Consider the following 26,123-nt stretch of genomic DNA (forward strand, 5'->3'; position numbering starts at 1 on the left):
TTGGTTTTGGGAGTTGTAGTTCACCTGCATCCAGATAAACTGACCCCCACCAACAATGGACTGGGACCAAACTGGGCACAGAGAAGCCTCATGACCAACTCAACATAATGTAGGGGTTAGTGGAATGGACCTTGATTTCGGGAGTTATAGTTCACCTTTATCCAGAGAGTCCTGAACCCTGTTGACAATGGATCTGGACCAAACACGGCTAAGTGTGCATACAAGCCTGCTTTGGGGGTGGTTGCCCTAGGAATCTGGGATTTGTAGTTCACCCTTATCTAGAGACCACTGAGCCCTGCCAACGATGGATCTGGGCCAAACTTCATTGATATGACCTGACATCCCAAAACAAACAAAATTGCCTTTTTCTGATAACCTGAGCACCACTGGGTCCCCAAGATTTGTTTATTTATTTATTTATTTGCTACATTTATATCCCGCCCTTCTCACCCCGAAGGGGACTCAGTGCGGCTTACAAATTAAATTTACATACAATATTATATTATTATCATAGTACAATACTGGTAATAAATTACTATATTGTACTGTAGCAATATATTGTAATATTATTAGTAATATTACATGTAAAATATATAATTAATATTATTATATTATTAGTATTAATATTATTAGTATTATATAATATTATTATATAATATTATATTATATTACATATAAAATATTATGAATATTATAAGTATATACAATCTATTATTATTATTATTATTATTATCAACACAACGACGTTGTATGGCACAGCAAACAAGATAGATATGCTGGATTCCGTTTCGCAAAACGCAAAATTATTATTATTATTATTATTATTATTATTATTATTATTATTATTATTATTATTATTATTATTAGATGATATGTTTCCCACGCTGGGATCAGGCTTGGAGTGTTTGTCAACAAGTCGTGACCCCGCCAGGTTGACCCAGGCCGGATGTAAACAAAAGGAGCCCCTGCCGGCCGGGAGAGGGAAGAGCAGGCGCGCAGAGAAAGGCGGGCCAATCCCAGCGCGTCTCATTTGCATAGCCCCTTCAACGAGACTTCCCCTTTAAGAGACGAAGCGTATGCAAAACGCGGTGGGCGGGGACAATGCCAGCGGGCCAATGGCAGGGCGGGATTTTCCGCGGGAAATCCGAATTTCGCGGGACGTCGTTTGGCGCTAAAAAAGGCCTGAGAGGAAGAAGGAAGGAAGGAAGGGAGAGAAGAAGGGACGAAGGAGGCGCCTCGGAGTCCAATCCGGGCCCATCCTGGTCCCGCTCCGGGCCGAGGCCTCGCGGGGAGACCTAGGGAGAAGCCCGGCAGCGGGTCCGAGCCCTTCGGGTTGCCCGGGAAGGCCGATGCCCATGGCGGCGCCGCCCGGCCGAGCGGGAAGGCCAAGGCCGGCCCGGCCTGGCCTGTGAATGGGCCCGGGAGGAGGGCCTGGAGGGCGGCTGCACCGCGGCCTGGGCCATGCTGAGCCCGCCCGCCTTCGCCACCCCGCTCCGGGCCCACGCCAGGCCCCTCCGCAAGACCCCGGTAAGCCAGCACACACACACACACACACACACACACCTAGTAGTAGGAATAGTGGTACAGTAGAGTCTCACTTATCCAACATAAACGTGCCGGCAGAATGTTGGATAAGCGAATATGTTGGATAATAAGGAGGGATTGAGAAAAAGCCTATTAAACATCAAATTAGGTTATGATTTTATAAATTAAGCACCAAAACATGTTAGACAACAAATTTGGCAGAAAAAGTAGTTCAATACACAGTAATGCTATGTGGTAATTACTGTATTTATGAATTTAGCACCAAAATATCATGATGTATTGAAAACATTGACTACAAAAATGCGTTGGATAATCCAGAACGTTGGATAAGCGAGTGTTGGATAAGTGAGACTCTACTGTATTTGTTTACAGGCACAGCACAACACACATCCGCATAAGGTCCAAGTGTCTGAGGTTTGGCTAGGATTATTATTATATTTATTTTTATATGGATTATTATTATCCTTTATGATATATTCTTATATTGGGTTGTATGTCTTTCGGGCTGTGTGGCCATGTTCCAGAAGTATTCTCTCCTGACGTTTCTCCCACATCTATGGTATCCATACCTCACAACCTCTGAGGATGCCTGCCATAGATGTGGGCGAAACGTCAGGAGAGAATACTTCTGGAACATGGCCACACAGCCCGAAAGACATACAACAACCCAATATAAGAATATATCATAAAGGATAATAATAATCCATATAAAAATAAATATAATAATAATCCTAGCCAAACCTCAGACACTTGGACCTTATGTGGATGTGTGCTGTGTTATATTATTATATATTGTTATATTATTACATGCATGTACATATATAATGATAATAAATAACATAATAATATATAATAATAATAATATAACTCAGCACACATCCACATAAGGTCCAAGTGTCTGGGCTTCGGCTCGGATATTAAGGGCATTATTAGATTATTATTATTATTATATTTATTTTATATGTATTATTATATATTGTTATATTGTTATTACATGCATGTACATATATAATGATAATAAATAACAATAATATATAATAATAATAATATAACACATGCACATAAGATCCAAATGTCTGGACTTCAGCTAGGATATTAAAAGTATTATTAGATTATTATTATTATTATTATTATATTATATTTATTCCATGTATTATTATTATTATATATTGTTATTACATGCATGTACATATATAATGATGGGCTTCGGCTAGGATATTAAGGGTATTATTAGACTATTATATTTATTTTATATGTATTATTATTATATATTATATTGTTATTACAGGTATATACATATATAATGATAATAAATAACAATAATATATAATAATAATAATATAACACAGCACACATCCACATAAGGTCCAAGTGTCTGGGCTTCAGCTAGGATATTAAAAGTATTATTAGATTATTATTATTATATATTGTTATTACATGCATGTACATATATAATGATAATAAATAACAGAATAATATAGCACAGCACACATGCACATTCGGTCCAAGTATTTGGGGTTCAGATCTTCCCATGGAGATTAGGGATATTATTAGATGATTATTATTATTATTAGATTTATTATTATCCTTTATTACATATTATTATATTTATTATCAATATTTATATATTATTATAGTATATTTTATTACATGTATGTGCATGCAATAAATTATAACAATAATAAATAATATAGAATAATATAATATACAATAATAAATTATGCAATATATAATAATAACAATAAATATAATAATAATATAAGACAGCACTGTTTATCAGTGTCCACACTGCCATGTCATCCAGTTCAATGTGGGTTTGAAACAGCTGTGTGGAAGGGGCCCTCGCCTCCTTCGGGAGAGATAAAGCGGGGTATAAATAAATATAATAATAATATCAATGCTATCTCTGCAGTTATTTGAGCAAGACCGAAAAGCTGAGGAAGTTGACCCAACAGCTTCTGTAGCATTTGAGGAACAAGATCATTTTGCAAACTCACATCCTGCATTTATTTCATAGTGATCTGAATAGTCTTTTTACTGCACCGGTACGGAACAGGAATCTCTTTATTTATCGGGGTGTCCTATGGACTCCGTTTGTTCGTATTATTGGTAAATGATATTTATTTTCACTTGCAGTCGCATAGGTGGGTATACAATCCACCTTTGGCTATAATTGCACTGCGTTCCTGTTTCTCCAGGGACTAACTATATATTTGTGTGTGTGTGTGTGTGTTTGTGTTTATATCTGCTCAGCCTAAAAAATACAGGAAGGATGGGAGGAGGTGTAGCAGATCTTGTGACCCTGCTCAGATTGGCAGGTGCTTCCTGTGCTAGTTGGTTATTTGAGTGACAGGAGAAGCTATGAAATGGAATGCTTATATCTAGTTCAAAGGCTATGCTCAGCTAAACTGCATATTATATATACCATATATACACACATATACGTGTGTGTGTGTATAGAGAGAGAGAGAGACAGTAAAGATAAAAGTTTTCTCCTGACAATAAGTTTAGTCGTACCCGACTCTGGGGGTTGATGCTCATCTCCATAAGACGTATTTACATTCTTTCTTTCTTTATTTATTTACTTATTTACAGCATTTATATTCCGCCCTTCTTTCTCACCCCAAAGGGAACTCGGGGCGGATCACAATGTACATATACTGTATGTATATGGCAAACGTTCAATGCCATTAGACATACAACATACAGAGTCACAGAGGCTATTTAACATTTTCCAGCTTCTGTCTTCATGAGGGTATGCTTGATTCCGGCCACAGGGGGAGCTGCTGCTTCACCGTCCACTTGTGACACCAAGTCCTTGATGGAGTACTTCCTCATTCTTCCACACACTGCTGGCGATTTTATGGTGTCGTAAATTAGTTAAATTAGCCTCCCCACATAAAGTAGTACCTAAACTCCGTACTTGACAGATGCAACTGTCTTTCGGCTGCATAGGTCAACAGCAAGCTGGACTATTAATGGTCAGGAGTTTACCGTGATCCAGGCTGGCTTCGAACTCATGACCTCTCGGTCAGTGGTGATTTATTGCAACTGGCTACTGACCAGCTGTGCCACAGCCTGGCCCATAAATACATAACGTATTTATGTAAAAGAGATGGACACACCATGGTACAAATGTTAATTGTTTTCCAGATTATGTCCACAGTCTAACATGCCAGTCTGTCTTCTTCTTTCCTAGGCCAAAAGGAAGCTGGACTTGGAAGGGACTGGCCAGCATTGCGCCCCGGAATTCCGGACCCCGAAAGGCAAAGGGAGGACCGTCCCGCCCATCCCGAGTCCCAAAAGTAAGGGGAACGAAAAGCCCGCTTTTGCTTCCCGTATGGAGACTCAGAAGCATCTCACAAGGAAAAGCATTGCAGTGCAACTTAATATATGCAAGTATTAAACCCCAGTATTGACTGTTTGCTTTGCAGCCCCCAAATCCCCCGGGGAGAAGACGCGGTACGACACCTCTCTGGGCCTCCTGACCAAGAAGTTTGTCCACCTGCTCAGCGAGTCCGAGGACGGTGTGCTGGACCTGAACCGGGCCGCGGAGGTGCTGGACGTCCAGAAGCGGCGCATCTACGACATCACCAACGTCCTGGAAGGGATCCAGCTCATCCGCAAGAAGTCCAAGAACAACATTCAGTGGATGTAGGTTCTGCTTTCCTTCCGTCAATGCCAGTGTGTTCCTGCGTCAGTCTCTCCTCTTGCTAACTTGCTGTATGTGCTGCCAGGGGAACCGGGATCTTTGAGGACTCCTCCGAGACCACGCAGCAGCAGCATCGGCAGCAGCAGTCATTGCGGAAAGAGCTGAGCGAGGCCTCCAAGATCGAGAGGATGCTGGACAAGCTCATCCACGAGTGCACACTCCAGCTGAAGCACCTGACGGACGATGGCACGAACCAGAGATATCCTTTTGGAGGGTCAGGGCGGGAAGGGAAAGTCGCCTGGAAGCAAATGTCTTGGTCCAGAATAGATAATAATAATAATAATAATAATAATAATAATAATAATAATAATAATAATAATAAAATGGTATATTTCAAATTCTATGCTAATGCTTTTATGTTAAGCCACTTTGAGCCTCCTTTGGGAGAGATAAAGCGGAGCAATAATAATAATAATAATGATAATAATAATAATAATAATGGTATATTTTAAATTCTATGCTAATACTTTTATGTTAATCCACTTTGAGAAAAAGCAGAGTATTATTAATAATAATATATTTTAATTGTATGCTAATGATTTTATGTTAAGCCACTTTGAGCCTCCTCCGGGAGAGATAAGTGGAATAATAATAATAATGTATATTTTTAATTATATGCTAATGCTTTTATCTTAAGCCACTTTGAGCCTGCTTTGGGAGAGATAAAGCGGAGTATTGTTAATAATAATAATAATAATAATAATAATAGTATATTTTAATTGTATGCTAATGATTTTATGTTAAGCCACTTTGAGCCTCCTCTGGGAGAGATAAGTGGAATAATAATAATAATAATGTATATTTTTAATTATATGCTAATGCTTTTATGTTAAGCCACTTTGAGCCTCCTCCGGGAGAGATAAGTGGAATAATAATAATAATAATAATGTATATTTTTAATTATATGCTAATGCTTTTATGTTAAGCCACTTTGAGCCTCCTTTGGGAGATAAAGCGGAGTATTGTTAATAATAATAATGATATATTTTAAATTGTATGCTAATGTTTGTATGTTAAACCACTTTGAGATAAAGCAGAGTATTAATAATAATAATAATAATAATAGTATATTTTAATTGTATGCTATTGATTTTATGTTAAGCTACTTTGAGCCTCCTTTGGGACAGACAAAGCAGAGTAATAATAACAACAACAACAACAATAATAATAATAATAATAATAATAGTATATTTTAAATTGTATGCTAATGTTTGTGTGTTAAGCCACTTTGAGTTTCCTCCAGAAGAGATAAAAGCGTAGTATAAATAAATACCGGTATTGCAAAATGAAAGGGTTGGAGATGTCATGTTTTATCTTAAGCACTCCATGCGTGTTCCCCTTCCTCTGCAAGTCCTGCCTTTCTGGGCGTTTCCTTTGACTTCCGCCTCCCGTGTGCCACGTTGGCCTATGTCACCTACCAGGACATCCGTGCCATCAGCAACTTCAGCGAGCAGACCGTGATTGTGGTCAGGGCCCCGCCAGAAACCCGTCTCGAGGTGCCGGATGTCTGCGAGGTGAGCCTTGGAGCACTCTTCTCCTTCTCTCTAAGCTATTTTCCCCAATCTATTATCGTTTGCCCAGGGCCTTGTTTTGGGCACCCTCGGGTCTCAGGCTGGCAGCATGCATGCCTCCCTTGATGGTGTCCACCCACCTTGTCTTTGGCCTTTGTCCACGTGCTTGATTTGCAGCTTAGAATATTTGTTTAAAGGTCACCCGAAAGGTGCCTCTGTCTTGGCAGGAATGGAGTGGCCATTGAGTCCCTTTTTCCTTCCTCCTTCTCTGACCAGGAGAACGTCCAGCTTCACCTGAAAAGCAGCAACGGCCCCATCGATGTGTACCTCTGCCCTGAGGAAATCCTTGAGAAGAGCCCCGCTAAGCGGAGCGAAAGTAGCAACTCCCCAGCAGTGAAAGGTAATAATAACAATAATAATAATAATAATAATTTTATTTCTTACCCATTTCTCCCCATGGCTCAAGGCGGGTTACAGAATAATTGAAACACAAGTTAAAATAACATCTTGTTTACTCACAAGCATCTTGTATTAATTCAGTATACAGGCACATTTTTTATTAAAGTTTAGTTATAGATAGGATGTAGCTTCTCTCTGTGTTGAGTACACAGGTTATCATTCTTAATTAATAGTCCATAGTCTGTAGTATAATTGTACTTATATTACATGCAATATTACTAATAATATTGCGATATAGTTGTATAATATAATATATTGTATGTATATATACTTGTAAACCTCCCTGAGTCCCCTTCGGGGTGAGAAGGGCGGTATATAAATGTCGCAAATAAATAAATAAATACTCACTAAAGTCCATAAGTCATACTTCTGAATTGAAGTCCAAAACAGTAACGTGCATCCACTTCCACTGAGGTTTAGAGCAGGCATGCACCCACCTCCACTGGGGTGTGAATCAGACTGGCTACAAAATGGAGCCCTGAGTCTGAATTTGCTCAGTACAATCACATGCCTATAACCCCTCCCACACCCAAGAGGTATAGTCAAATGGGCTGATCAACATACACATAGAATATAAGTTAGCAAATATATATATATATAAACAAATACTGTATATACTTGAGTATAAGCCTAGTTTTTCAGCCCTTTTTTTAAGACTGAAAAAGCCCCCCTCGGCTTATACTCGGGTGAGGGTCCTGGTTGGCTTATATTTGGGTCAGCTTATACTCGAGAATATATGGTACATTATTATTAATAATACATTTATTATTTCACTCTGATCTTATTATTATTATTATTTTATTTATTATTTTACTCTATTATTACATGTATTATTTTCCTGTATTTATTATTAATATTATTACATGTATTATTTTACTCTATTATTATTAAAAGGATACATAAGGGCATTTACATTGAAGTACAGTAGAATCTCACTTATCCAACGTAAACGGGCCGGCAGAACCTTGGATAAGCAAATATGTTGGATAATAAGGAGAGATTAAGGAAAAGCCTATTAAACATCAAATTAGGTTATGATTTTACAAATTAAGCACCAAAACATCATGTTATACAACAAATTTGATAGAAAAAGTAGTTCAATACGCAGTAAGGTTATGTTGTAATTGCTGTATTTACGAATTTAGCACCAAAATATCACGATGTATTGAAAACATTGACTACAAGAATGTGTTGGATAATCCAGAACGTTGGATAAGTGAGACTCTACTGTAGATGAGAGTAATGATTTGATCAGAGTTGGACAGTCTTATCTTAAATTTGAGCTTTATGTAAATATTCAAAAACATTTAACCTACTGAGGCCTCAATTAATGTAATTTTATTGGTATCTCGGCTTATACTGGAGTCAATGTTTTCCCAGTTTTTTTGTGGTAAAATTAGCTGCCTCTGCTTATATTCGGGTCGGCTTATACTGGAGTATATACGGTAAATAGTGAAAGGCTTGGGAGGCTGCCATTCCCAGCCCCATCCGTGCTGTCCTCTCTCTTTCCTTCTCCAGCCGAGTCGGTGAGGACGGGTCTGCCCGGCTGCCTGGCGGAGGGAGGTCTCGGCCTCCTGGACCTTCCTCAGAACCTCCTTCAGCAGACGGAGGACCAGCTCCCTTCCGCCCCATACGCCGACCCGGCCCCCTTGGTGAGCTTCTCCCCTCCCCTCGACCAGGAGGACTACCTGTGGGGCCTGGAGGAGGGCGAGGGGGTCAGCGACCTGTTCGAGGCCTATGACCTGGGTGACCTGCTGAAGAACTGAACTGGACCCGCCGTCCTTTCAATGGTGCTAATCCTTCCCGCTCTCTGCTCCAAAGCCTTGGACTTTGGTTGAAACGTTGCTTCCCAGGAACCCATTGGGAGCGGCTTCCGTGTGTGCCGAGCTCGGCTTCAAGCCAGATCCGTCCCTCTCTTTGCCGCGCTACTGCAAAGAGCGCAGACCAAGCCAACTACCTCCGTTCTTCTCCCTGAGAAAACAGGACATACACATTGTTGCGCTCGTGCCATAAACATGGGTCCGCATTGCATGGAGTGGTCGCAGCACCAGGAGAAGCCAAGGGCGCATCAGCATGCCAGAGATGTGCAACGTGTCTATTGCCATGAGATAGATGCCGTTGCACAATTGGAGGCCCCTTCCACACTGCCATACAATACCCACCTCTGCTTTGAACAGGATCATAGGTCAGTGTAGACTTAAGCAAATAATGTGGATGATCTGATTTGATAATCTGGATTATATGGCAGTGCAGACCAAGAGGCCTTCCGCACAGCCCTATAACCCAGAATATCAAGGCAGATCATTCACAATATCTGCTTTGAACTGGGTTATCTTGAGTCCACACTGTCATACATAACACACTTCAATGTGGATTGTATACAGCTGTGTGGAAGAGGTTTAAAATAACCCACTTCAAAGCAAGTAATGTGGATTATCTACCTTGATAATCTGGATTATATGGCAGTGCAGACCAAGAGGCCTTCCGCACAGCCCTATAACCCAGAATATCAAGGCAGATTATCCACAATATTTGGGGAGCTGAGTTATCTGAGTCCACACTGCCATATAATCCAGAATATCAAGGCAGCTAATTCACAATATCTGCTTTGAACTGGGTTATCTTGAGTCCACATTGCCATACATAACACATTTCAATGTGGATTGTATACAGCTGTGTGGAAGAGGTTTAAAATAACCCACTTCAAAGCAAGTAATGTGGATTATCGACTTTGATAATCCACATTATCAAAGTAGTCTTGTTTTGCATGGTTTGTTCATGACCCAGTAACCACAGCAAGGAAGACGTGGCCTGATGTTTTGGAGGCCTCTTCTACCAACACTGCCATATAATCCTGATTATCCAAGCGGATAATCCACATTATCCGCTTTGAACTGGATTATATGAGTCCACACTGCCATATAATCCAGTTCAAAGCAGATAATATGGGTTTTATATGGCAGCGTAGAAGGGGCTTCAGGGATCGCCCTGGTTTTGTGCAGAAAGGCCACATATCTGGACTTTGGAATTATTTTGCGGGACAAAGGGATCCTTAAGGGCTACTTGTTTGGTTGGTTTTGAAAAATAATAAGCTTTTTGAACCAATCTGAATGGATAGATGACTTTTGTGTAGATTACATTATTTTGTACATTGAGATGACGTGTGGATTTGTGACATAATACTGTGTTTATTGACTGTAACTGTTTTGGAACTTGGGATAATAATTATTCTCTGTGTTGCCAATTTGCTGTTTTAATGCTCCCCAGATTTAGCTCCAAGCTAGTTTTTTAAAAATATATATACACGAGTTGAGCATGCATTAAGAATGAATTTGCGGCTTAACTTTAGTCTTAACTCAGCAGCACATATTTGCAGAAGGACGTGATGTTTAATTTTCCCAATTTTCCGCTTCCTTCTTTTCAAAGTCTTGATATTTGTAGGAGTTGTACATAATTATTGCACTGTATTTATAATGGGAATCCTCTTTTGAGACCATTGTTTTTGCAGGGACGTTTTCGAAAATGAGTATTTAAAAATAAGCGTTTTAGGGCTTCCTTGCGATGTTTGGCATGGCCCTTGCGTGTGGAGGCGTGTGCATGACATGCGGGGGGGGGGACGAGCTTTTGTTTTGAACTTAAGGCACTTGATAACGTGTTGGTGTGGACGACAGCAAAAGGAAATAAATATTTTGAAATCAGTGGTGGGTTATGAGAGTGCTTTCCAAGATGATTGGCAAGTGACTTTTTTTTTGCAAATTATCTGGACAGAGATGGGAAAAAAGGCCAATTCTGTCATGTGGTGGATGCATGTTTGTATCAGACCTCAGTGGAGGTGGATGCAACTTGTGGGAGGAGCCAAAATGCTGTTGAGGAAAAAGCTCTGCTGTCCTGGAGACTAGGATGCAGAACAATGGCTTCAAACGACAGGAAAGATTCCACCTGGACAAGAGGAAGAACTTCCTGACTGTAAGGAGAACAGTGGAACTCTCTGCCGCGGAGTATGGTGGAGGCTTTGAAGCAGAGGCTGGATGGCCATCTGTCGGGGCACTTTGAATGGGATTTTCCTGCTTCTTGGCAGAATGGGTTTGGACTGGAATATGGTCCACCAAGTATTTTCCAACTCTAGGATTGTATGAAACTAATCTTAGAAAAGTATTAGTCCAATGTGTTTGTTAGTACAGTAGAGTCTCACTTATCCAACATTCTGGATTATCCAACGCATTTTTGTAGTCAATGTTTTCAATATATCGTGATATTTTGGTGCTAAATTCGGAAATACAGTAATTACTACATAGCTTAACTGCGTATTGAACTACAGTAGAGTCTCACTTATCCAACATAAACGGGCCGGCAGAATGTTGGATAAGCGAATATGTTGGATAATAAGGAGGCATTAAGGAAAAGCCTATTAAGCATCAAATTAGGTTATGATTTTACAAATGAAGCACCAAAACATCATGTTAGACAACAAATTTGGCAGAAAAAGTAGTTCAATACGCAGTAATGCTATGTAGTAATTACTGTATTTATGAATTTAGCATCAAAATATCCCGATATATTGAAAACATTGACTACAAAAATGCGTTGGATAATCCAGAACGTTGGATAAGCGAGTGTTGGATAAGTGAGACTCTACTGTACTTCTGTCAAATTTGTTGTATAACATGATGTTTTGGTGCTTAATTTGTAAAATCACAACCTAATTTGATGTTTAATAGGCTTCTCCTTAATCCTTCCTTATTATCCAACATATTCGCTTATCCAATGTTCTGTCGGCTGTTTATGTTGGATAAGTGAGACTACTGTAAATTAGTGTTATACGTATAACTTTGACGTCCACATTTCCTCGATGGAACAGAAGGTGGCAGTCAACGCTTTCTTCATGGAAACCCAATGTGAAATTTCTTTTCTCATGTCAAGAGCGACTTGAAAAACTGCAAATCGCTTCTGGTGTGAGAAAATTGTCTGTCTGCAAGGACGTTGCCCGGATGTTTTGATGTTTTTATTTCCTTGTGGGAGGCTTTTTTCATGTCCCCGCATGCATGGGGAGCTGGAGCTGAGAGAGGGAGCTCATCCGCGCTCTCCCCAGGTTGGATTCAAGCCGGCAACCTTCAGATCGGCAACCCAACCTGGTTCGCAGTCGACAACAGTGACTGAACGCAGGGCGCTTTTGCACGCAAAGCCTGTGCGGTGCCAGCTGAGATGCAGCCCTTGCCCAATCCTTAATTTTGCTTCTCTGGGTAATTATTACCTTTGGAACTTACCAGACTTGTTTATCAGCAGCAGCCCTTTGGAAGTCTGCGCAGGAGGCAAGGAACCCAACGGCAGGCAGGGAAACGTCCTTCCAGGAAAAGGAAAGCTTTCGCCTCCGTGACGCGGAACAACCTTTACCTGCTGGACCTCTCTGCCTCTGACTAGGGCTGGGCAAAACTATCATTAGTCCTCGTAAGTTGGATCAAATTCGTACTTATGACACAATAATAATAATAACAATAGACTGACAAAATTACGATCTGCCAACTGCAAAAGGCCACCCTGCTGGGATCTGCACGCATCATCCGAAAATACATCACACAGTCCTAGACACTTGGGAAGTGTTCGACTTGTGATTTTGTGATATGAAATCCAGCATCTCTATCTTGTTTGCTGTGTCGTCATAATAATAATAATAATAATAATAATAATAATAATAATAATAATAAATCACACAGTCCTAGACACTTGGGAAGTGCTCGACTTGTGATTTTGTGATATGAAATCCAGCATCTCTATCTTGTTTGCTGTGTCATACAATATAAAACAATAAGAATAATAATATACATCATACAGTCCTAGACATTTGGGGAGTGTTCGACTTGTGATTTTGCGATACGAAATCCAGCATGTCTATCTTGTTTGCTGTGTCATACAATATAAAATAATAATAATAATGATAATAATAATATACATCATATAGTCCTAGACACTTGGGAAGTGTTCGACTTGTGATTTTGTGATACGAAATCCAGCATATCTATCTTGTTTGCTGTGTCATACAATATAACAATAATAATAGTAGTAATAATAATAATAATAATAATAACCCTAAACACTTGGGAAGTGTTCGACTTGTGATTTTGTGATACGAAATCCAGCATATCTATCTTGTTTGCTGTGTCATACAATATAAAATAATAATAATAATAATAATAATAATAATAATAATAATAATAATATACATCATATAGTCCTAGACACTTGGGAAGTGTTCGACTTGTGATTTTGTGATATGAAATCCAGCATGTCTATCTTGTTTGCTGTGTCATAATAAAATCATAATAATAATAATAATACAAACATCATCCGAAAATACATCACACAGTCCTAGACACTTGGGAAGTGTTTGACTTGTGATTTTGTGATACGAAATCCAGCATATCTATCTTGTTTGCTATGTCATACCACAACAACAACAACAATAATAATAATACATCACACAGTCCTAGACGCTTGGGAAGTGTTTGACTTGTGATTTTGTGATATGAAATCCAGCATATCTATCTTGTTTGCTGTGTCATACATCGTGATATTTTGGTGCTAAATTCGTAAATACAGTAATTACTATATAGCAGTACTGCGTATTGAACTACTTTTCCTGCCAAAGTTGTTGTATAACATGATGTTTTCGTGCTTAATTTGTAAAATCATAACCTAGCTTGATGTTTAATAGACTTTTCCTTAATCCCTCCTTATTATCCAACATATTTGCTTATCCAACGCTTATTCTGCCAGTCTGTTTATGTTGGATAAGTGAGACTCTACTGTACTTTTTTGTTTGCATTTTGTCAACCTCAGAAGCCTCCTAAAATCGGTTTCATGTTCAGCGCAAGGAAGCCAAAAAGGTTCCCAGTTGTATGTACATTAGAGTCTCACTTATCCAAGTTTCACTTATCCAAGGTTCTGTATTATCGAAGGCAGTCTGCCTTTTAGTAGTCATTGTTTTTGTAGTAAATGTTGCCATGTTTTGGTGCTAAATTCGTAAATACAGTAATTGTTACATAACATTGCTGTGTATTGAACTGCTTTTTCCGTCAATTTCTTGTAAAACATGATGCTTTGGTGCTTAATTTGTAAAATCATAATGTCATTTTATGTTTAATAGGCTTTTTTCTTAATCCCTCCCTATCATCCAAGATTTTAGCTTATCCAAGGTTCTGCCGGCCCGTTTAGCTTGGATAAGTGAGACTCTACTGTACGTGGTGGCTCAGTGTGTTAAAGCGCTGAGCTGCTGAACTTGCAGACTGAAAGGTCCCAGGTTCAAATCCCGGGAGCGGAATGAGCGCCCGCTGTTAGCCCCAGCTCCTGCCAGCTTAGCAGTTCGAAAACATTCCAATGTGAGTAGATCAATAGGTACCGCTCCAGCGGGAAGGTAACGGCGCTCCATGCAGTCGTGCCAGTGGCCACATGGCCTTGGAGGTGTCTACGGACAACGCCGGCTCTTCGGCTTAGAAATGGAGATGAGCACCAACCCCCTGAGTGTGAGTAGATCAATAGGTACTGCTCTGGCAGGAAAGTAATGGTGCTCCATGCAGCCATGCTGGCCACATGGCCTTGGAGGTGTCTACGGACAACGCCGGCTCTTCGGCTTAGAAATGGAGATGAGCACCAACCCCCAGAGTGTGAGTAGATCAATAGGTACTGCTCTGGCAGGAAAGTAACGGTGCTCCATGCTGGCCACATGGCCTTGGAGGTGTCTATGGACAACGCCGGCTCTTGGGCTTAGAAATGGAGATGAGCACCAACCCCCAGAGTGTGAGTAGATCAATAGGTACTGCTCTGGCAGGAAAGTAACGGTGCTCCATGCTTGCCACATGGCCTTGGAGGTGTCTATGGACAACGCCGGCTCTTGGGCTTAGAAATGGATCACGACTGAACTTAACATCAGGGAAAAACCTTTACCTTTTTTACTGTATGTCAATCAATGGTCTCTGGCCATGAGGATTGGGAAGGAACATGGAGAAAGCAGAGTTCCCTGGGAAAGAGGTGGAGAAAACACAGCCGCTGACTTCCTTGTCCTTCCTTGCCATGCGAACGGGACAGGACACGGCGGCAGCAGCAGATGGGACATGGTGTAACCCAACTGGTGGAACTGGTTTCTCTGCTTATGTTCTGGTGTTTTTTTCAGCCAAGGAAGGGGGGAGGTTTGAGGGCAAGCCTGGAAGTTGACTCTGGGAGGGGAACAGAGAGGAGGAGGAAGAAATCATTAATATACATACATTAAATAATAATAGGAGGAAGAGGAAGAAATAATATACATACATTAAATAATAATAATAGGAAGAGGAAGAAATAATATATATTAAATAATAGGAGGAAGAGGAGGAAGAAATAATTAATATACATACATTAACTAATAGGAAGAAGAAAAAATAATATACATTAAATAATAGGAGGAAGAGGAGGAAGAAATAATTAATATACATACATTAACTAATAGGAAGAAGAAAAAATAATATACATTAAATAATAGGAGGAAGAGGAGGAAGAAATAATTAATATACATACATTAAATAATAGGAGGAAGAAGAAAAAATAATATACATTAAATAATAATAGGAGGAAAAGGAGGAAGAAATAATATACATTAAATAATAGGAAAAGGAGGAAGAAATAATTAATATACATACGTTAAATAATAGGAGGAAGAAGAAAAAATAATATACATTAAATCAGGGGTCCCCAAACTAAGGCCCGGAGGCCGGATGCGGCCCTCCAAGGTCTTTTACCTGGCCCCCACCCTCAGTTTTATAATATAATATTTTTATATCCGTTTTAATAATATAATATATTGTATATACATATAATATTGATAATAATCTTATGTTATACAATATAATACTAATAGTTATACCATATAATAATATTAATTATATGTTATATATTACATATTATATAATAGTATAGTGGTATAGTTCAATATAGTAATATATAATGCTAATATTGTGCTATGCTAATAATATAATATATTGTATGTACATACAGCTGCTCTGAGTCCCCTTCGGGGTGAGAAGGGTGGGATATAAATGTAGTAAATAAATGCAGTAAATAAATAATTAATTTTAGACTTAGGCTCGGCCAAAGTCTGACATGACTTGAAGGCACACACAACAACAACAACAACAACAACAACAACAACAACAATCCTAATTAACTTGACTATCTCATTGGCCAGAAGCAGGCCCACACTTTCCATTGAAATCCTAATAGGTTTATGTTGGTTAAAATTGTTTTCATTTTTAAATATTGTATTGTTCTTTCATTGTTGTTGTTGTTGCACTACAAATAAGACATGCAGTATGCATAGGAATTTGTTTGTATTTTTTTTTCAAATGATTATTCAGCCCCTCAACAGTCTGGAGGATTGTGGACCGGCCCTCGGCTTAAAAAGTTTGGGGACCCCTGCATTAAATAATAGGAGGAAGAGGAGGAAGAAATAATATACATACATTAAATAATAATAGGAAGAGGAAGAAATAATATACATTAAATAAGAGGAGGAAGAAATAATATACATACATTAAATAATAGGAAGAAGAAAAAATAATATACATTAGATAATAGGAGGAAGAGGAGGAAGAAATAATTAATATACATACATTAAATAATAGGAAGAAGAAGGAGAAGAACAGCTTTTTGGATTGCTATTATCTGGTGTAAATTGCTTATTTTAACTCTGTTGTATGTTTAGTGTTTGTTGGAAAACACCCTGAGTTTGCAAGGAGACGGGATACAAATAAACTATTATTATTATTATTATTATTATTATTATTATTATTATTATTATTGAGCCCCTGGCGGCGCAATGGGCTAAACCCTTGTGCTGGGAGGCCTGCTGACCGACAGGTCAGCAGCTCGAATCTAGGGAGATTGGGTGAGCTCCCTCTGTCAGCTCCAGCTCCCCATCCGGGAATCCCCTGGGCAACGTTCTTGTGGACAGCCAATTCTCTCACACCAGAAGCCACTTACAGTTTCTCAAGTCGCTCCTGACACAGAAAAAAAAATTATTATAAGAAAAAGAGGCAGAAGAAATAATATAAATAAGTAAAATAATAATAATAAGAAGAAGAAGAAATAATGAATATAAAATAAATTAAAGAAGAAGGGGAAAGGGCAGCAGAAAATAAGAGGAAGACAATGAATACAAATAAAATAATAATAGGAAGAGGAGGAAGAAAAAAGGATACCAATAAATTAAGTACAGTAGAGTCTCACTTATCCAAGCCTCGCTTATCCAAGCCTCTGGATTACCCAACGCATTTTTGTAGTCAATGTTTTCAATATATCGTGATATTTTGGTGCTAAATTCGTAAATACAGTCATTACAACATAACATGACTGCGTATTGAACTGCTTTTTCTGTCAAATTTGTTGTAAAACATGATGTTTTGGTGCTTAATGTGTAAAATCATAACCTAATTTGATGTCGAATAGGCTTTCCCTTAATCCCTCCTTATTATCCAAGATATTCGCTTATCCAATGTTCTGCCGGCCCGTTTAGCTTGGATTAGTGAGACTCTACTGTAGTGAGAAGAATAGGAAGGAAAAGAAGCAAAGGGCAGAGGAAAGAGTATAAATAAATTCAATAATAATAATAATAATAATAGGAAGAAGAAAGAATGAATATAAAAAAGTAATGGGAGGAGGAGGAGGAGGAGGAGGCTGGGCTGGGGGCCAGAGAGGGCTGCCTCCTCCTCCTCCTCCTCCTCCTCCTCCCACGTGACAGCCCTGCAAGCAGCGAAGCCAAGAAGAAGGGAGAGAAAGAGAAAGAAAGAAGGAAGGAAAGAAGGAAAGAAAGAAAGAGAGGAAGAGGCGGTGGGGCGGCCCGGCGGGGAGCGGGATGTGAGTGGGGCTCCTCTGCCCCCGCCCTGCCTGCCTTCCTCCCTCCTCCTCCTCCTCCTCCTCCTCGTCCCGGTCCCCGGTTCGCGATGCCGGAGCAGCCGCTGAGCCTGGCCGAGCTGGTGTCGCTGGCGGCGGAGGAGCCGCGCCCCGGATCCCCGGACAAGATCCACAAGTGCCGCGCCGCCGCCGCCGCCCTCGAGCAGGTCAGTGAGCCCTCCAGGGAGTGAGGGAGGGAGGGAGGGAGCACGCACTCACCCGCACCGCACGGGACCCCTCTCGGCCCCGGCTCCAGCCCAGGAACACCTGGGCCCCCCCTCCGGGTGTTTTGGACTCCAACTCCCACCATTCCTAACAGGCTATAACAGTCCAGTGAAGGTTATCCAATGCCTTCTCTACATCCAAGAACATCATGGCTCCATGTTGTCTTCATGACCCTATAGATATCCTATAGCATTCTATACCAGGCCTGGGGAAACTTCGACCCTCCCTTGAGGTGTTTTGGACTCCAACTCCCACCTCTCCCAACTGCCACCTCCAACTCTAACAGCCTATCTAGAAAAGTGCAGTGAAGGTTATCAAATGCCTTCTCTGCATCCAAGAACATCATCGCTCCTTGTGGTCTTCATGCCTCTATAGATATCCTATAGCACTCTATACCATATATTCCAGGCCTGGGCCAACTTGGGCCCCCCCCTCCAGGTGTTTAGGACTCCAACTCCCACCACTCCTAACAACCTTTCTATAAAAGTCCAGTGAATGTTATCAAATGCCTTCTCTGCATCCAAGAACATCATCGCTCCTTGTGGTCTTCATGCCTCTATAGATATCCTATAGCACTCTATACCATATATTCCAGGCCTGGGCCAACTTGGGCCCCCCCCTCCAGGTGTTTAGGACTCCAACTCCCACCACTCCTAACAACCTTTCTATAAAAGTCCAGTGAATGTTATCAAATGCCTTCTCTACATCCAAGAACATCATGGCTCCATGTTGTCTTCATGACCCTATAGATATCCCATAGCATTCTATACCAGGCCTGGGGAAACTTCGACCCTCCCTTGAGGTGTTTTGGACTCCAACTCCCACCTCTCCCAACTGCCACCTCCAACTCCCAACTCCAACTCTAACAGCCTATCTAGAAAAGTGCAGTGAAGGTTATCAAATGCCTTTTCTGCATCCAAGAACATCAATGCTGGTTTTCATGCCTCTATAGATATCCCATAGCATTCTATACCAGGCCTGGGGAAACTTCAACCCTCCAGGCATGGGCCAATTTTGGCCTTCTCTCCCATCATTCCTAACAGCCTATCCATAATAGTCCAATGAATGTTATCAAATGCCTTTTCTGCATCCAGGGACATCATCGCTCCTTGTGGTCTTCATGCCTCTATAGATATCCTATAGCACTCTATACCATATATTCCAGGCCTGGGCCAACTTGGGCCCCCCCTCCAGGTGTTTAGGACTCCAACTCCCACCACTCCTAACAACCTTTCTATAAAAGTCCAGTGAATGTTATCAAATGCCTTCTCTGCATCCAAGAACATCAACGCTCCTTGCTGGTCTTCATGACCCTATAGATATCCTATAGCATTCTATACCAGGCCTGGGCCAACTTGGGCCCTCCCTCCCTCCAGGTGTTTTGGACTCCAACTCCCACCATTCCTAACACCCTATCTATAACAGTCCAATAAGTGTTATCAAATGGCTTCTCTGCATCTAAGAACATCAACGCTCCTTACTGGTCTTCATGCCTCTATAGATATCCTATAGCATTCTATACCAGGCCTGGGCCAACTTGGGCCCTCCTTTGAGGTGTTTTGGACTCCAACTCCCACCATTCCTAACACCCTATCTATAACAGTCCAATAAGTGTTATCAAATGGCTTCTCTGCATCTAAGAACATCAACGCTCCTTACTGGTCTTCATGCCTCTATAGATATCCTATAGCATTCTATACCAGGCCTGGGCCAACTTGGGCCCTCCTTTGAGGTGTTTTGGACTCCAACTCCCACCATTCCTAACACCCTATCTATAACAGTCCAATAAGTGTTATCAAATGGCTTCTCTGCATCTAAGAACATCAACGCTCCTTACTGGTCTTCATGCCTCTATAGATATCCTATAGCATTCTATACCAGGCATGGGCCAACTTGGACCCTCCCTCCAGGTGTTTTGGACTTCAGCTCCCACCATTCCTAACAGCCTGTCTATACAACTCCAAGAAATATTATCGAATGCCTTCTCTGCATCCAGGCATATCATCTCTCCTTGCTGGTCTTCATGCTTCTATAGATGTTCTATAGTATTGTGTACCATATATTCCAGACCTGGGCCAACTTCAGCCCTCCCTTCAGGTATTTTGGACTCCAGCTCCCACCGTTCCTAATAGCCTGTCTATACAACTCCTATAAATATTATCAAATGCTTTCTCTGCATCAAGTCACCTGGTGACGCATGGTGACTCCATGAACATCACGGGATTTTTTAAGGGAAGGATCCTCAGAAGAGGTTTTGCAGGTTCCTTTGAAATATCCCCGGCATCAGCCTTCATCCTGGATCTTAATGTCCTGTCTTATTTGGTGACATTTTTGGACAGCTTCTCTCTCCCCGTGACATCTTCTCTTCTGTTGGAAGTCATTGCATGCAGATACCTTTCCGTTGTTTTGAACTTGAGTGTTTACATTCTTCTATCAAACTCTTTGGGTTTTAAACTTTGTATTGAATTCTGTGCATGAATGAGTTCTGCTCTGGCTGCAGGAGAAATCTGCGGCCACAATTTGTCATTCTGAGTGTCTACTCTTATGTGGCAACTGTCTCACAGGAAAGACCGTTGACACATTCGTTTGGTCAACTAAATATTATGCAATTTGATTGAAAAGGCACTTCCTGTCTCAGGCTGCAAAACGTATCCTCCTGAGGCTTAGTCTGATGCATCTCGGTTGGGGATGATAGGAGTCCTAGTGCAGTGTGCTTGGATAATAGCACGAGGGGTGGACATGCCGTTCAGAGATCGGGATCCTTCCTAGTGTGATGCCATGATGCATCTCAACAGGTGTCGGGTCACTACTTTCCCTTATGGTCAGGCTGTTGGGAATGGTGGGAGTTGCAGTCCAAAACACGTGGAGGTCCAAAATTGTGGGAGTTGCAGTCCAAAACAAGCTGGCCCATGCGTGGTCTGAGGCCACCCTGGAAATGTCACGGCTCAGTTGGGACTTGAACCTGATCTTATCAAAGCCGAGGCCAACATTTCCTTTGTTTACATGTAACCCGACCTTTCGTTTGTGTTGCTTCTGGGGAAATATTTGCCCTGGCTTGCTGCTGCCTATCAGGTTGGACAAAAGGTTGGCTGATTAGAGTGACAGACTGAAGATTTCAAGGTAAGGCTTCACCTTGAGTGGAGCAACTGAACATACTGCAGGGGTTAGTGGGAGTGGACCTTGGTTTTGGGAGTTATAGTTCACCCTTATCCAGAGAGCCCTGAACCCAACTGATGTCAGATCTGGACCAAACTTGGCGGACAGACCCAACACGGCCAACTGCAAATACTGGCAGGGTTTAAGGGTGATTGCCCTGGGAATCTGGGAGTTGTAGTTCACCCTTATCCAGAGAGCCCTGAACCCAGCTGACGATGGATCTGGACCAAACTTAACTGATACGAATGAAAATGCGAAGGTAATCTGCCATGACTCCACGCTCACATGGAATGAATGACGGGGTAGGGGAACAAGTTGGCTTTGCTGCAAGAGTCAGATTGGGAAAATCAAGATCTTGATTGACATTGTGGCCTCTTCTTGGGTGCAGAACTCTGACAGGTGTCATGAGGAGCACTTCAGAATCCCCCCTTCTCTATCCCTTCCTTCCTTCCTTTTTTCCTTCTTTTCCTTCCTTCCTTCCTTCCTTCCTTCCTTCCTTCCTTCCTTCCTTCCTTCCTTCCTTCCTTTCTCCCTTCCTTCCTTCCTTCCTTCCTTCCTTCCTTCCTTCTTTCCTTCCTTTCCTTCTCTCTCTCTCTTCCTCTCTTCCTTCCTTCCTTCCTCTCTTCCTTCCTTCCTTCCTCTCTTTCTTCCTTCCTTCCTTCCTTCCTTTCCTTCTCTCTCTCTCTTCCTTCCTTCCTTCCTTCCTTCCTTCCTTCCTTCCTTCCTTCCTTCCTTCCTTCCTTCCTTCTTTCCTTCCTTTCCTTCTCTCTCTCTCTTCCTCTCTTCCTTCCTTCCTTCCTCTCTTCCTTCCTTCCTTCCTCTCTTTCTTCCTTCCTTCCTTCCTTCCTTTCCTTCTCTCTCTCTCTTCCTTCCTTCCTTCCTTCCTTCCTTCCTTCCTTCCTTCCTTCCTTCTTTCCTTCCTTCCTTTCCTTCTCTCTCTCTCCCTTCCTTCCTCCCTCCCTCCCTCCCTCCCTCCCTCCCTCCCTCCCTCCCTCTCTTTCTTCCTTTCTTTCTTTCTTTCTTTCTTTCTTTCTTTCTTTCTTTCTTTCTTTCTTTCCCTGTGCTGGCACTCACTTGAGATTCCTCTGCCCTCCTTCTTGGCTCGGCCGGTTCTCTTGCCAGCTGGCCACCCTCACCTCATCCCTGCCGTACCAACCCGTCCCCACTTTGCTGAGTGCCAGGAGGTGGAGAATGGCTCCCATTGATTTTTACTCCCGCATGTGAAGCAGAGGGAGAGTTTCCAAGCCTCCTCCTTCTTCTTTTTCTGAACAGCTGGCAAAGATTCAGTCTGTCTTACGGGGCCTGGTTTGGAAGCACCCCGTGTAGACGAGATCCCGACATGGAGCGGCTCCACGGGGTCTGCCTGATGTGAGGTCACCCCAGCTGCAAACCCAGCCATGGCTCCAACTTGTAGGAACAAAAATATTGAATTTCGTCCTTTATTTGAGATTTTGGCATCCCCGCCTCTGTGTGTGTGTGTGTGTGTGTGTGTAGGAGATGGTGCACGCTTGAACTGCAGCTGGATCACTCCATTGAGGCTCGTACAACTGACTGGCTTGATTTCTGCTGGCTGAACCTTCAGGGGATTGGGAGAATATCTATATATATAAAAGAGTGATGGCATCAGGGCAGCGGACAAAACAACAAAACTACAGGCCCCCCAACCTCGAAATTTGACAACACAACTCATCATTCACGGCTCTAGGTTGATACAACAAAAAAGAAAAGAAAAATAAAGTCCTAATTACAGGGAGAGGAATAATAGTTTTTATCCAATTGCTGCCAGTTTGAAGGCTAAGCTCCACCCACTTGGTCTCCTAGCAACCTCCTCAGCCCAGGGGACAGGCACAGTTAGGCCTCACTTAGGCCTCTTCCACAGATTATCAGATTTTAACTGGATTATATGGCAGTGTAGACTCAAGGCCCTTCCACACAGCTATATAACCCATTTATAATCTTATATTATCTGCTTTGAAATGGATTATCTTGACTCCACACTGCCATATAATCCACTTCAGTGTGCAGTCAGACACAACTGGACTTAATGTCAGGAGAAAACCTTGACCCTTGACCTTAACTACCACCAATTCCTCAATACTTTATTTCCCAGACCACCAGACTTCGCCACAGCAACGCGTGGCCGGGCACAGCTAGTATATATATATATATATATATACACACACACACACACACACACACACACAAGTGGGAAAGGTAGTGCACGGTAGTGCAGCAGATTAAACCGCTGAGCTGCTGAACTTGCTGACCAAAAAGTTGGCGGTTCGAATCCAGGTAGTGGGGTGAGCTCCTGCTGTTAGCCCCAGCTTCTGCCAACCTAGCAGTTCGACAACATGCCAATGTGAGTAGATCAATAGGTACAGCTGCTGAACTCATGGATCAAAAGGTCACAGGTTCGAATGCGGGGAGTGGGGTGAGCTCCCGCTGTTAGCCCCAGCTTCTGCCAACCTAGCAGTTCAAAAACATGCCAATGTGAGTAGATCAATAGGTCGGGAAGGTTATGGTGCTCCATGCAGTCATGCCAGCCATATGACCTTGGAGGTGTCTATGGACAACGCCGGCTCTTTGGCTTAGAAAGATGAGCCCCAACCTTCAGAGTGTGAGTAGATCAATAGGTACTGCTCTGGCGGGAAGGTAATGGTGCTCCATGCAGTCATGCCAGTGGCCACATGACCTTCGAGGTGTCTACGGACAATGCCGGCTCTTTGGCTTAGAAATGGAGATGAGCACCAACCTTCAGAGTGTGAGTAGATCAATAGGTACTGCTCTGGCGGGAAGGTAATGGTGCTCCATGCAGTCATGTCAGTGGCCACATGACCTTCGAGGTGTCTACGGACAATGCCGGCTCTTTGGCTTAGAAATGGAGATGAGCACCAACCTTCAGAGTGTGAGTAGATCAATAGGTACTTCTCTGGCAAGAAGGTAATGGTGCTCCATGCAGTCATGCCAGTGGCCACATGACCTTCGAGGTGTCTACGGACAATGCCGGCTCTTTGGCTTAGAAATGGAGATGAGCACCAACCTTCAGAGTGTGAGTAGATCAATAGGTACTTCTCTGGCAAGAAGGTAATGGTGCTCCATGCAGTCATGCCAGTGGCCACATGACCTTCGAGGTGTCTACGGACAATGCCGGCTCTTTGGCTTAGAAATGGAGATGAGCACCAACCTTCAGAGTGTGAGTAGATCAATAGGTACTTCTCTGGCAGGAAGGTAATGGTGCTCCATGCAGTCATGTCAGTGGCCACATGACCTTCGAGGTGTCTACGGACAATGCCGGCTCTTTGGCTTAGAAATGGAGATGAGCACCAACCTTCAGAGTGTGAGTAGATCAATAGGTACTTCTCTGGCAGGAAGGTAATGGTGCTCCATGCAGTCATGCCAGTGGCCACATGACCTAGGAGGTGTCTACGGACAACGCCGGCTCTCGGGCTTAGAAATGGAGATGAGCACCAACCTTCAGAGTGTGAGTAGATCAATAGGTACTGCTCTGGCGGGAAGGTAATGGTGCTCCATGCAGTCATGTCAGTGGCCACATGACCTTCGAGGTGTCTACGGACAATGCCGGCTCTTTGGCTTAGAAATGGAGATGAGCACCAACCTTCAGAGTGTGAGTAGATCAATAGGTACTTCTCTGGCAGGAAGGTAATGGTGCTCCATGCAGTCATGCCAGTGGCCACATGACCTAGGAGGTGTCTACGGACAACGCCGGCTCTCGGGCTTAGAAATGGAGATGAGCACCAACCTTCAGAGTGTGAGTAGATCAATAGGTCCTTCTCTGGCAGGAAGGTAATGGTGCTCCATGCAGTCATGCCAGTGGCCACATGACCTAGGAGGTGTCTACGGACAACGCCGGCTCTCGGGCTTAGAAATGGAGATGAGCACCAACCTTCAGAGTGTGAGTAGATCAATAGGTACTGCTCTGGCGGGAAGGTAATGGTGCTCCATGCAGTCATGTCAGTGGCCACATGACCTTCGAGGTGTCTATGGACAATGCCGGCTCTTTGGCTTAGAAATGGAGATGAGCACCAACCTTCAGAGTGTGAGTAGATCAATAGGTACTTCTCTGGCAGGAAGGTAATGGTGCTCCATGCAGTCATGCCAGTGGCCACATGACCTAGGAGGTGTCTACGGACAACGCCGGCTCTCGGGCTTAGAAATGGAGATGAGCACCAACCTTCAGAGTGTGAGTAGATCAATAGGTCCTTCTCTGGCAGGAAGGTAATGGTGCTCCATGCAGTCATGCCAGTGGCCACATGACCTAGGAGGTGTCTACGGACAACGCCGGCTCTCGGGCTTAGAAATGGAGATGAGCACCAACCTTCAGAGTGTGAGTAGATCAATAGGTACTGCTCTGGCGGGAAGGTAATGGTGCTCCATGCAGTCATGTCAGTGGCCACATGACCTTCGAGGTGTCTATGGACAATGCCGGCTCTTTGGCTTAGAAATGGAGATGAGCACCAACCTTCAGAGTGTGAGTAGATCAATAGGTACTTCTCTGGCAAGAAGGTAATGGTGCTCCATGCAGTCATGCCAGTGGCCACATGACCTTCGAGGTGTCTACGGACAATGCCGGCTCTTTGGCT

General features: G+C 42.4%; 2 protein-coding genes across 3 annotated transcripts in view; both read left to right on the top strand.

Annotated features, from left to right (window-relative positions):
* The first annotated feature begins 1,158 nt into the window (after positions 1-1,158).
* On the top strand, positions 1,159-10,925 carry e2f2 (E2F transcription factor 2). Its single transcript, XM_062962846.1, has 7 exons — positions 1,159-1,527; positions 4,745-4,850; positions 4,980-5,199; positions 5,283-5,456; positions 6,657-6,771; positions 7,045-7,168; positions 8,746-10,925. Exons 1-7 carry the CDS (start codon positions 1,462-1,464, stop codon positions 8,991-8,993), a joined length of 1,053 nt encoding a protein of 350 aa, XP_062818916.1. The 5' UTR covers positions 1,159-1,461; the 3' UTR covers positions 8,994-10,925.
* Positions 10,926-17,980: 7,055 nt separating this feature from the next.
* asap3 (ArfGAP with SH3 domain, ankyrin repeat and PH domain 3) overlaps positions 17,981-26,123 on the top strand; it is a 55,888-nt gene continuing 47,745 nt past the window's right edge. Inside the window, exon 1 of one of the 2 annotated variants that reach the window (XM_062962841.1) lies at positions 17,981-18,308. In XM_062962841.1, the coding sequence (XP_062818911.1) occupies positions 18,192-18,308 (117 nt within the window). In that variant the 5' untranslated portion in view covers positions 17,981-18,191. The remainder of the gene's footprint in view (positions 18,309-26,123) is intronic. The other variant, XM_062962842.1, reaches the window with a different exon arrangement.

This window comes from Anolis carolinensis, unplaced genomic scaffold (assembly GCF_035594765.1).
Source record: "Anolis carolinensis isolate JA03-04 unplaced genomic scaffold, rAnoCar3.1.pri scaffold_10, whole genome shotgun sequence".
NCBI lineage: Eukaryota > Metazoa > Chordata > Lepidosauria > Squamata > Dactyloidae > Anolis > Anolis carolinensis.

Excerpts from the sequence above, each read along its gene's own strand:
- e2f2 (XM_062962846.1), top strand. The coding sequence starts at position 1,462 with ATGCTGAGCCCGCCCGCCTTCGCCACCCCGCTCCGGGCCCACGCCAGG. Across the intron at positions 1,528-4,744 it reads GGCCCCTCCGCAAGACCCCG|GCCAAAAGGAAGCTGGACTT; the intron begins GTAAGCCAGCAC and ends CTTCTTTCCTAG. Across the intron at positions 6,772-7,044 it reads AGGTGCCGGATGTCTGCGAG|GAGAACGTCCAGCTTCACCT; the intron begins GTGAGCCTTGGA and ends TTCTCTGACCAG.